Genomic DNA, 12,329 nt, shown 5'->3' on the forward strand with positions numbered 1-12,329 from the left:
CAGGATGTAGATAAGTGAAATGGCAAATGCCATGCCACAGGTCCTTAGCCAGCGGACAGGGCTGACACCGCACCCTGCAAATGCTGCACGAGGCCGTCCGCTCTTTCCCTGGTGGGGAGCAGCCCCCAGAGCCCAGGGGAAGAACCAGAGAACCAGGGGTTTATTCCCAGCCTGGGGAGCTTGGTGCCGTCCCAGGCTTGCTCCGCGGCCCCGCTTGCGGAGCTTGGTCCCCGGTCCCCAGCGCATTCGCGTCCCTGCCATCTCCTAGCAACAGGGATGCATGCCATGGAGCCAGGGATGTCCCTGCCATCTCCTAGCGACAGGGACGCATGCCATGGAGCCAGGGATTTCCCTGCCGGGCTGGGGCTGTATGGCAGCACCCGGCTGCTGCAGCCTCTCAGCTGCTTTTCAGGAGCACCTTCGGCGCCTGGGTCTGCAGGATTTCCCCTGCGGCCTCGGCAGCTGGGTAGGGGGACGAGGGGACCCAGCCATGGGTCGTGGCAGGGGGTATGTGGTCTGCAAGGCTGTCGCTGCCTCTCCTCTCTTCCCTCTCTGCAGAACAAGTCCCGTTTCGATGCACGCGTGAGCCCCCGCAGAGGCCGGCCGGGGCTGAGGGCAGACCCAGCTGGGCAGGAGGAAGCCATGCTGCTGGGCGAGGAGAGCCCCGAGGCGCTGATGGAGCTGCTGAGTGACTGGCACAGCCCCTGGGCCCTGCCGCCGGACAGCAGCCCCCAAGACCAGCACCTGCGGGAAATGGCCGTGCTGGCACCCGAGCTCGTCCGCGGCTCCAACGTTTTCCAGGTCCTCCGGTCCCTGCGGATCGTCGGCAAGGGGGTAAGTGCAGCTGCTAGTGCCTGTAAAGCTACCCATCTCCAGTCCACGAAACCACATCTTCCTGTTGGGAGGGAAAACATCCTGGGAGAAGGACACCTTCCGCATCCCAGGGTTTTCCCAGATGCCAGTACTGCAGTCGGGGTAGAGCTGCTGGCCCAACCACCCAGCGCGTTGCACTAATCCGTGTTACACGTATGTCGCATGGATCAACACTACGTGTCCACATCACCTTGACCATGAGGTGGCTTAGGGACACGTTGGCCAAACCTCTCTCTTTGCAGGTGGAGGAGGTCGATGAGGGTCTGTTGCAGTTACAGCAGCTGGAGGAGCTCATCCTCAGCGCCAACCGGATCAGCAGGATAACCTCAGCCAACCTGCCCTGGACGCTGAAGGTGAGTGAGCGGTGCCTTGCGACAGCAGGACGGGGAAGGAGGTCCCATCTGGGAATGCAGCACGAGCTGAGCAGCTCGAAGGAGTGGCAGCAACGGCTCATTGCAAAGGGTGTTTGTTGTTCCGTCTGTCCCGGGCAGGTCCTGGAGCTCTGCTGCAACGCTGTGGCTGATCTGCAGGACCTGTGCACTCAGCCTCCTCCGGAGCTGCAGCACTTGGGGCTGGGATACAACAGGCTGTGCGGCCCTTCGCAGGACAAGTACCTCACTGCGGACTTCTGGTAATGCTGCAGGCCGAATGTGCGCTCCTGAAAGGGAGGTGGGCCTCACGCCATCCAGGTGGCCCATGTTAGGAAATTACAGCCCTTCAGCAGAGTTGTTCCTTTGCTCTGTGTCCAACACCCGTGCAGAGCGCTCTGTCTCTGTTCACTGTCTTCTGTCTCATGCTTAGAGTGTCTTGGTCAAGGTGTGGAATGGGGAGATCACCTGGGGAACTGCCTTGACACCCTGCCCACCGCAGTTCCCGTATCCCTGGGCAGCTTCTTTTTTCCATACTCTTCCCAAAGCCCCTGCTGGGAGTCTGCCCTGGGAAGGATCTAAAGCTTAGGCTGCGTTACCGAATGATGCAGTGGGGTGGTTGATGGATGCTAAAGGAACATGATTTTGAGTTGTGGGAAAGACTAGCAATGGACCATATGGCTGAGGAATTTGGAATTGGCCTCTTGAGATTGTACCATTGGATTCCCCAGTTTGACCCAGTTTGTACATGGGAAACACAAGTTTTGTTTCTTTTTTTCACCTAGGGCAGTAGCTCTCTATCCTCAGATGGATGCTGTTTGCCTAACCTTCTTCTCTGGGTTCTCTCCTTAGGCCAAATCTTGTCTCCCTTGACCTGAGCTTTAACAATTTCACAGATCTGCTGGGGCTGGTCTCCCAACTGTCCAGTCTGCAGAAGCTCCGTGTCCTGGTGCTCCAAGGGAACCCACTGGCTCTCGTTCCCACTTACAGAGGCTTCGTCGTGGACAGCCTGCCCAAGCTCTCCGTCCTCGATGACATCCACATAGGGCCTGATGAGAGGCACCAGTTCCACAGTTTGGCGAGGCAGCCAGGTGAGCCTTTGCCTTTGAACCTGTCCGTGCCGACCCTGTGATTCGGGAGCTGTTTTCATCGTGGTTGAGCTAGGAGTCCTCAGGGCAAACTCTGGATCCAGTATTTACTTCCTTCTTGCCTCTCCTCAAATGGAGATCTTTCCCTGAGCCTTTTCACCCCCATGGTACAAGTCGGGAGGCAGGTAGAGGACCCTGCAGCAGTGTAATTACAACTGAGGTAGTTTTAGCCTTAGTCAGGTCAAAGATTGCAAGAACAACATAGTCCTAGCACTGCCTCGGTGTCATGGCCTGCCCCCGTCTTTGCTTCCTAGACACCATTTGGTTTCAGACCGTGCGTTTCCCTCTTGAGCTGCTGAAAGAGGAACATCTCCACTGGGAAAGATGCTGCGCTGTCAGCCCGAAGCGATGCCACTTGTGCAGTGTGGAACATCCCTGACTGGGACGAGAGCAGAGGCCTGGGGACACCCGGGGGTGGGAAGCCCCTCTTGGTGGCCCCTACTCAATGAGTTTATGCGCTGGATGTGTTCTTTGGAGTCTGAAACGTTACCCAGGGAAGCGAAGCAACCACGCCAGGAGACGTTTGCGTGGCTTTGGGGTGACCCCATGTGGCAGTGACTTGTCACAGCGTCAGCACAGGGTGGCAGGGAGGGATGCCCGGTGGTGGGACACGATGTCCGGGAGGCTTCTGCTTGCTCTGTACCTTCCTCGCTCTGGAAGGAGCACACTGCAGCTTCACAGCAAGATCGTCTTCCTTTCAGAGCTGATCAGGAGTGAAGCACGAGTGGTTGTGAGCATTGGGGAAATCAAGGGAGTCCCTGACCCCAGCGCTCGTCAGCAGCTGGAGGCTGGTTCCGAGGCCCCCGTGATCACCTACAGCTACTGTGTGACTTACGAGTTTGCAGAGGGAGAGGAGATCGAGGACGGTAGCAGCACTGAGGTTTGTGCTTAACTGAGCTCCTGAAAGCAACAGGCAGTGGCAGGTCAGAGCAAGGGGGACTTCACCTCCGGGCTGTGGAGTGAGGCCGTTAGTAATGGACCTGGTGTGGGCAGTAGCGGTGCTGGGGACCGAATCCACGCATGGCCACATCTGGCATGACAAGTCCCTGCTGCCCACGTTCCCTGTCCCTCTCAGGGAGCCCAGTGCTGCTCTGCAGGTGGGAGTGCATTTACAGCCCCCCTCCAGCAGCAGACACCTTCTCCAGCACTGCTGCCCCCTCCAACGACGAGGGTGGTCTGGGGAGTGGGATTTTGGGGGCAGCTCTGTCCCCTGGTCCTGCAAATACAACCAGACATACCCTGCCAGGAGATCCCTCTCTGTTCCAGGTAACCAAAATCCATCAGAGTCCTGTGGCGGCCACGCTGGATGTGGACAGCTCTGCTAACGACGCAGGAGAATCAAAGGGTCAGCAGGAGCCTGCAGCCACCGAGGAGCCCCAGGCCCACTCTGGTAATGAGGAATTACAAATTAATTGACACCGGTCATGTCCCCGGGGCCCTTCCTGTCCTCGGGAAGGAGAGGTCTCTTCTCAGAGCTTTTTTGTGTCCCTGCACAGCAAAGGTGTTTGTCACCCCTGGAAAGCCCTGGGCAGACACCATCGACTGCAGCTACAGGAAGGAGCACACTGCCAAGGACTTAGTGGGGCTGAAGTCCTACCTGGCGGCTGGAACCATTGTCTCGGTCGTGGAGGAGAAGGTGAGCATGCGGCAGCGCTGGGTGAAAGGGGAAAGAGCTGCTGGGAGGCCCAGCAGTGGTATTGTGTTCCGTCTGGGAGGCAGCCCAGGATGGCGCTGACCCTGGGACAGGGTTCTTGGGCATCCCAGCCCCTGCAGCGCCAGCTCCTCTCTCCTGGCAGGTGCTCTCGTGGCCTGTCGATGCTGATCCAGAAGAAAACACAGTCATGAAGGGGAAGGCAAGACGGGGGCTGCAGAAGGATGGTGCTAAGGTAGGGTGCTGGGAGAGAACAATGTCCAAATAACATCCGAGCTGCAAAAACAACGATGGGGGAACAAGGGTCCTTCTCCTGGGCCAGTTTGGTGTGTCAGAGACTCTCTGCTCCAACCCAGACCTCTCGCCGAAGTCCCCCCTTGCTATGGGAGGAAGGCGGCAGCTGTTTTACGCACATCTTGGTCAGGACGCAGTGGTGGGCAAGGGGCTAGGTTGGCTTTGCTTGCTGTCTGATAAAGGGACCCCAGCCCTCTGCTGAGGCCTGTCCCCGTGCTGGTGCCCTGCAGGTTCCTGTGCCCAGGGAAAAGCAGAACAAGAAAAAGAAGAAGAAGGAGAAGCCATGTGAACTCCGCAGTGACCCTCCCATTCGGAGGACCCTGGGCACCGGGAGGGTGACCCTGGAGACCCTGCTTGCCACTGAGGACCTGGTGGCAACTCTGTGTGACTTTGGGATCCTGATCACTGAGCAGCCGCTGCAGCCGCCAAGTCTGGAGGAGAAGGTAAGGAGCGTGTCCCGGGGCAGGGCTGCCAAGGACGGGCAGCGCTGCAGGCAGGGGTTCAGCATATCCTGCCCTGCAGCTGGCCCAGGTATCCCTCCTGTCCATCCCTCAGTTCTCTCCATGTAATGGGGCTGAAATAATCCTCCCTAAGCACCATCCATCGCTGCTGGTATCGTTATTTAATGTTGATATTAGCAATAAGCACCGCTACTTTTAATGGGCCTAGGAAAACACATGAGTTTATGTTTCCATTTGAGAATATGAAAGCAACCACTTAATGCTTCCTCTGATGCTCTTTCTCTTTCTCAGCATGGCAACACGCACCGGCTGTACTGATACTTTTTATTATTTCCTGGATTCTCTTCTCCCAGAAGCCTGTCTGCTGCGCTCCTGCTTCCCCCATCCCTTTCCTTTGCCCTTTAAATCCCGGTGGCAGAACCCAGATGGCGATAGCTGTCACAGGACTGAATGCAGGCAGTGAATTTCAACACAGCCTAACTATGGAAACATCTCTCTCCACAGAACTGGAAAAAAGGCAAAGACAAGAGCAAGAAACCAAAAGCAGAGAGAGAAGGTCAGGCCAGCTGGAAAACCACAGCGTCTGCCAAAGGTGACGGGGACTGGAACTGGCTGGGCGGAGGGTGGCATGTGCGAGAGCAAACAGCAGCGGTGCCCGGCTGGGAGGCAGCCGCAGGTCCCCGCCACCCTGCCAGCTCTGCCGAGCAGGGCGCTTACTCACATCCTGAGCTTCAGGCTGTGAATACGTCTATTGACTGCGGGGGCTGTGGGGTTAGCCACACGCCCCGGACACCTTGTTGAATTGGTGTCTGAAGAAGCACCGAGGGTGGGCTGCCGGCTGTCCTGGGAGCAGCGCACACCCACCAGCTCTGCGTGCCAGGGGAGAAAGGCAAAGCAGATTTTTGGGTGAGAGATGTGCTGCCCGCTGTGTCGGCTGCCAAATGTGGCCGGTGGCGTGGGCCGGCGCGGGCAGCTGAGGGGAGTGCTGTCTGGGATGCATAATAAGATCCTCATCCATTTCCAACTCACATCTCAAAGCACTATGCAGAGGGGATTATTGTTCTTTCTGGTTTAGAGATGAGATGCACAGAGAGCCCCAGGTGCCGCAGCCAGACCATGGCGGGGCCGGGAACAGACCCAGCTCTGCTGTCACCCATGAAGAGACCACCCCGACCCCTGACAAGTGTCCCCCACCTCCCCAGCGCAGAGCTCTCAGTCTGCTCAGCCAGCAGCGTTGCTCAAACTGCTGGCGACAAACCTCACCCTACCTCTTGCAGGTTATTTTTACAGCAGTCTTGTTTTGACTACAAAAACAGCAGTGCCAGCACATCAGAGGGGTAATGCAACAGCAGGAGGAAGCGGGAGAGGGAAGGGGTGGCAGAGCGACGCTGAAAAGCTGCTCATGGGTCAAGGAGAGCACGGAGCAGGTTAGGCCTCCCCAGCACTGCTCGGCGCTACCAAAGGAGCCTCCTGTCCCCTCTCTGGCATCACATTTAGTCGCTAATATAAGAGTGCAATTAACCCTCTTCCCCAAGAGCTCCAGGCTGCTTTTCCGTGCCCCGTCGCCCACAGCGAGGTCCCCGTCTTGGGGGATCTGCGAGCCCTGCAGTCCTAGGCTGCATCTGCACGACAGCTTTCCCAGCTACCTGAAAAGAAGAAAAAGCTCCTTGAATTACTGTTCCCCACAAGAAGATGTGCATTTGCAATATATGCTCAGACTGCTGCTGAAGCAGGGGGCTGCTGTCAAACAGCTGAAGTTTTGCGGTGGTGCTTTTTACTTCCTTTCCACCCCAGTGCCTGTGGTCAGTGTGCATGCAGGACATCTTCCCTTCAGCTTGAGCGAGAATGAACCCTGCCTGCAGCGGGTTGTGTGGCCGGAGATGGCGTTGGGTGCACGGAAAGCCGCCGCTGATACAGGAAACCCAGAATGGTTAGAGACTCATGCTTAATTTGGTGTCCCCTTATGTCTGTGCGGGCGGAGGCTGGCCGGCTGCACAGCAAGGCCACTGAGTGCGTATTTCAAAAAGATAGCGTCTAAAAATCAGCTGCCCTCACAGCTCGCTACACCCAGCGCCGGCAGCGTCCTGTGGCCGCGCGTGCCACTGTGACTCATGACGCAAGTACACCCCGATTGTGGCCGGGGTGGCAGACGTGGCAGGGGGGCAGTGGGCTGCTGGAGCGCCGTGTCCGCAAGCCCTGGCTGCTCCGCGAGTCACCAAATCGCACCCTGGTCGTTTGGCACCTGCTCGTCACCTGCGTCCACCGCGGAGGTGCGGTGGTGGCCGTGCCCCGAGGCACCGGGGATGGGCTCCCAGCCCTCGCTCTGCTGCAGCCCTGCGTCCAGCCAGGCTGCGTAGGGACCCGCACTCTCACAGCCAGGCGCTGAGGCCGATTTGCATCCTGCAGTCAGCAAATGCACACAAATAATAAGTCCTCTCAGAGGAATTGGGATCCCTTCCAGATGGCTCAAAGAGGAAAGGCAGCAAGCTTTGTCTCGAGCAAGCAATTTGCCTAGACGTTGAAGGATGTCTTCGGAAGTAGTCTCACGTAGGTCTCATTTTACCCCGCACTTCATTTTCCAGGATCCTTGAAATGATCTATTTCTGCATCTTTCTTTTTTCCTAGGAATTACAGAGGACTTTAACAACAAAAAGCAAAACTGCACCCAGATCGATTGTCTGCCTCAAGATGCTTTTTGGGCTTCTTACCCAAAGTCATATTCAAATAGATTTTCCCTCAAGTTGCGGAAGTCAGTGCTAACGCAGTGGGCATTCCCCCCCTGCGCACTGCTGCTTTTAGGGTGATTTACTCTGTAAAGACAGTGACAGATTTACTTCTTTCCCCAGGAAAAAGAAAAAACAAAGACTCTGCTGAACTGGAGGAAGGTGGAGGGCTCCAGCCGGTGTCCCTGACGGTTCAATTCCAGATGCAGTTGCTTCGGTGGCCCTCAGCAGCCGGTACCCAGAGCCAGGAGAGCGTGGCCATGGCAGTGGGGAAGACTCAGTAATGCGTCCATAGCAAAAGAGTGAGTGGGAAATAAAACCCATGGGGACGCTGCGTGGATTCTGGTTCAGCTGAATCGCCGGAGCTGGGAGATGCTACGGGGCTTGTGGTTGTCTGGGGCTGCTGCTGAGCTTCTGCAGGAGCTGCAGCGTGCCGGGGCTGGTGTGGGGTGTGCAGTGTGGGGTGTACAGGGTGGGGTGTGGGGTGTGCAATGTGCAGTGTGGGGTGTGCAGTGTAGGGTGTGCAATGTTCAGTGTGGGGTGTGCAGTGTGGGATGTGGGGTGTGCAATACGCAGTGTGGGGTGTGCAATGTGCATGGTGGGATCTGCAGTGTGGGGTGTGCAGTGTGCATGGTGGGGCGTGGGGTGTGCAGTGTGGGGTGTGCAATGTGCATGGTGGGGTGTGCGGTGTGAGGTGTGCAGTGTGTACGGTGGGGTGTGCAGTGTGCACAGCGGGGTGTGGGGTGTGCAGTGTGGGGTGTGCAGTGTGGGGTGCTCGCTGGTGCGTGGTGCAGGGTGGGGTGTGCAATATGCAGTGTGGGGTGTGCAATGTGCATGGTGGGGTGTGGGGTGTGCAGTGTGCACGGTGGGGTGTACAGTGTGCAGTGTGGGGTGTGCAATATGCAGTGTGGGTTGTGCAGTGTGGGGTGTGCAATATGCAGTGTGCAATATGCAGTGTGCAATATGCAGTGTGGGGTGTGCGGTGTGGGGTGTGCGGTGTGGGGTGTGCAATATGCAGTGTGTGCAATATGCAGTGTGGGGTGTGCAGTGTGGGGTGTGCAATATGCAGTGTGGGGTGTGCAGTGTGCACGGTGGGGTGTGCAATGTGCAGTGTGGGGTGTGCGGTGTGGGGTGTGCGGTGTGGGGTGTGCAGTGTGGGGTGTGGGGTGTGCAGTGTGCACGATGGGGTGTGTGGGGTGGGGTGTGCAATATGCAGTGTGCAATATGCAGTGTGGGGTGTGCAGTGTGCACAGTGGGGTGTGCAATGTGCAGTGTGGGGTGTGCAGTGTGGGGTGTGCAGTGTGCACGGTGGGGTGTGCAATGTGCAGTGTGGGGTGTGCAGTGTGGGGTGCTCGCCGGTCCGTGGTGCAGGGTGGGGTGTGCAATGCGGAGGGGGCAGTACCCGGTGCAAGCCCCCGCGGGCGGCCCGGGGCTGGCGGGGCGGGGCGGGGCGGGGCGGGGCGGGGCTCCTCGGCGGCGCGTGGCGGCGGCGCGCAGGGGAGCGGGGGCGGTGGCGGCTCCCGGTAGGTCTCAGCGGCGGCTCCGCAGCGCGGGGCGGGGGGTTTTGCACCGCGCCGGGGGGGCACCGTGGATCGCCGGGCTCCGAGCCCGCCCTGCGCGCCCCGGGCCGGTGCGGTGCGGCTCCCCGCGGGCCCCCGAGCGCTCCCGGGGCGAGCGGCCGCCGCCGCGCCCGGCGGTGCGCTCCCGTCCTCGGCGGCAGCGCCCGGTCCTGGCGGGACCCAAGAAACAACCGCGAGGGGAAACGCCGGGAGCCGTCCCGTCGGCTCCCCGGGCTGCGTCGTGCGCTCCGTCCCTGCGGGAGCGCGGGCGTGGGAGGGCGGTAGGCGAGTGGGACGTGTCAGTAGACGGGTCTCGTTCATCCCCGGCTTGTCTTCCCCTGACTGCACAGGGCCGGCGCTGCCGCGGAGGTTGCCATGTATCCCAGGATTAAAAACCTGGTACTTTATGCCTTTTCAATAATGCTGCTGGCGTGGCTTTTCTACATGAAGAAACAGGCAAAGTTGGCAGCGCCGTCAGCGGACCAGAAGGCGGATGTAGCCATTCACAACCTGAAGCCTTTGGTTCTGGACGATGCTGAACCCAGCAAGTGTTTGCCAAACTTGACCCTTGCCAATTCTTCTCTCACCCTCCCGGAGCTTCACCGCATCTTCTTAACATACAAGCACTGCCGGAATTTCTCGGTCCTGCTGAAGCCTTCCAGGTGTAGCAAAGAGACGTTCCTCTTGCTGGTGATCAAGTCTTCCCCGATCAACATAGACCGGCGGGTGGCAATCAGGAACACGTGGGGGAAGGAGGGCACCATCAGCGGCAAGCGCGTCAGGCTGGTATTCCTTCTAGGGCGCTCGGAGGCCAAAATCCAGGTGCAACCCCTGCAGCAGCTGCTGGTTTACGAGAGCCAGGAGTTTGATGACATCTTGCAGTGGGATTTCGTTGACAACTTCTTCAACTTGACCCTCAAGGAGCTGCATTTCCTCCGCTGGTTCATGGAGGACTGCCTGCATGCCAGGTTTGTGCTGAAGGGCGATGATGATGTCTTTGTCAACACTTACAACATTGTTGAGTTCCTCCAAGAATTGCACCCGGAACAGGATCTCTTTGTTGGGGATGTGATCGCCAATGCCCGGCCCATCAGGAACACCAAGGTCAAATATTTTATTCCCGAGTCCATGTACAGAGCCCCCTTCTATCCTCTCTATGCGGGTGGAGGGGGCTATGTGATGTCTAGAGAGACGGTGCGCCGCCTCCAGAGCACCGCAGAGGAGATGGAGCTCTTCCCAATAGACGATGTCTTTGTGGGAATGTGTCTGGCAAAGATGGCAGTGACCCCAAAGAACCACGCTGGCTTTAAGACTTTCGGGATCCAGAGACCTTTCAATCCTTTTGATCCGTGCCTGTACAAAGAGCTGATGATTGTGCACAGACTAAACCCAACCCAGATGTGGATCATGTGGACGCTGGTAAAGGATGACAGCATTAGGTGTGCGGTGTCGGTAACGCACGACTACAGAAGGCGCTGGAAAAGAAGCTACTGATGAGCACGGCGGGCTTGTGACTGATGATGGATACAGGGTACTTTTAAACTAAACATCAGGTTGTGATAGAAATGTGTCCTCTACTAACAGCCTGTACTTGAGCCGCAGGGGTTTGTTTTGCAGTAAGTCTTTTTCTATCAGTGGGTTACTGAAGCAGTTGAATTGTCACGGGGTGGGTGAGACACGGCACAGGGGACTCGGCTCAGCTCCTCCCAGCCGGACTGGAGCCAGGGGAAGTCACAACTGCCACAGGGACGTGAGTGAGGGGCTACCTGCTATGGAGGCTCCGCGATGCCGAGGCGGGTGTCTGACCACCAGACAAATTCGGTCTCGTGTAGGAAAGCTAATGATGACTAATGAGTGACAGAGCACTTGAAATTACTTGAAGGGGTGGAAGAAAGGCCAGTGTGGGCTGCTGGGTCCACTACAGCGCAACTCCGCTGTCCCAGGCTAGCAGTCCTTCCGGTCCTACCGGACAGCAGGAGAGGGAGTGGAGTGGGGAAAAAAAAGCCTCAGAAGTGTATTGCCTTAACGCAGCACGATGATCCAAGGGACTGGGCTCTGACTCGAGCCCTTGGGATTTTACAGAAGTTTATTACAGGTTTACTTGCACTGGAAGCTTTTGCACAAACACTTTCTGACTGGGTTTGAGAGGAGCAATATGTCTTGACTAATCACCGTGGTAGTTACAGTGGCTGTAGCTTTTCATGTTGTGTGGGATGTGTTTGGGTTTTGTTTTTCTTGTTGTTGTAACGTTGGGTATAAATAAAATACAGTTTTGAAAAGTGTTTTCACAGGAGTATTCTTGGGTCTCCTGAAAGCTAAGAGAACTAAGAGCCAAAGAAGGCTGATTATCTGGTGCTGGGCATTTGCATTAAGGAGCCGTTGATATTAAAGAGGGTAAAGTTATGTAGCAATGGAAACTTGCCACTTCCTTTGCTGTCAACTGGTACTGTTCTCTGCCCCGTCCAGAAAAGATGTATTGCTACAGAAACAATTAATCTATGAGTGCGCTGGAGTTGCTAATTTGAGGAAAGATCAAGCATGAAACTAAGATTTGGTGATACTGTTACGAAGGTTATCACCTTCAGAGTGTTTTGCTGCTAGCTCAGACGCTGCTGTGCTGTGTGTGAGCAGGAAGCAGCCTGGAAGCTTTAGAAAAAGGTGGAGGGTAGAGAGGAAGTGTGTGATTACAGAAACCAGAGCAATTTGTGTTGTGCTGTTGTCATTGCTGTCTAGTGCCAGCTGCCCAGCATTCACTGCCCACCAGACGTGAGCTGGAGCTTTCAGAGGTGCCCGGGAAGTGCTTCCAGGAGGTCTTTGCTTGTACTCCTTAGGCAGAGAGACCGAGGGCATCCCGAGACCAGAGGTGTGACGCGCTCTCAGGGCAGGCTGGCTGCCTCGCCTTCCACTGGGGTGGTGCAGGGCTGTACGACCTCAGGCCGAGGGACTCCTGGCAGTACTGCTGGTCTGTGTTTGCTCGTGTCTCTTGCTGCCTCGGCTTTCTAAAGCACCGGGTGGAGTTCTAGCTGAGCCCTACAGCGTGACCCAGGCTCTCACGGCAGCAGTTGTCGCTCTTGTGCGAGCTGTTTCTGTGCCAGATACAAGTAGGCATTTGTCTGAAAAAAAATTGCTCTTCCAAGGGGTGACCCTGTGTGTGTCCATACTCATTGTAGTCTTGTACAAGCTGCTACTGCATCTTCTCGCTGCAGCCCTAACAGGGATGAATTAGCTGTATTAGCTGTACCTGAGAAATTG

The 12,329-nt window shown here is 57.1% G+C and overlaps 2 protein-coding genes across 2 annotated transcripts; both read left to right on the forward strand.

Annotated features, from left to right (window-relative positions):
* Positions 1-370: 370 nt before the first annotated feature.
* Positions 371-7,802, forward strand: LRRC43 (leucine rich repeat containing 43). The gene is made up of 12 exons (XM_059827867.1): positions 371-466; positions 559-834; positions 1,116-1,226; positions 1,365-1,504; positions 2,094-2,332; positions 3,091-3,269; positions 3,656-3,779; positions 3,886-4,025; positions 4,186-4,275; positions 4,565-4,786; positions 5,300-5,387; positions 7,642-7,802. The coding sequence occupies exons 1-12, from the start codon at positions 371-373 to the stop codon at positions 7,800-7,802; spliced, it is 1,866 nt and encodes a 621-aa protein (XP_059683850.1).
* A 1,638-nt stretch (positions 7,803-9,440) lies between these two features.
* On the forward strand, positions 9,441-10,571 carry B3GNT4 (UDP-GlcNAc:betaGal beta-1,3-N-acetylglucosaminyltransferase 4). The gene has a single exon (XM_059827837.1). The coding sequence runs from the start codon at positions 9,453-9,455 to the stop codon at positions 10,569-10,571; it is 1,119 nt and encodes a 372-aa protein (XP_059683820.1). The 5' UTR covers positions 9,441-9,452.
* Positions 10,572-12,329: the final 1,758 nt, after the last annotated feature.

This window comes from Gavia stellata, chromosome 21, assembly GCF_030936135.1.
Source record: "Gavia stellata isolate bGavSte3 chromosome 21, bGavSte3.hap2, whole genome shotgun sequence".
Taxonomy (NCBI): Eukaryota; Metazoa; Chordata; class Aves; order Gaviiformes; family Gaviidae; genus Gavia; species Gavia stellata.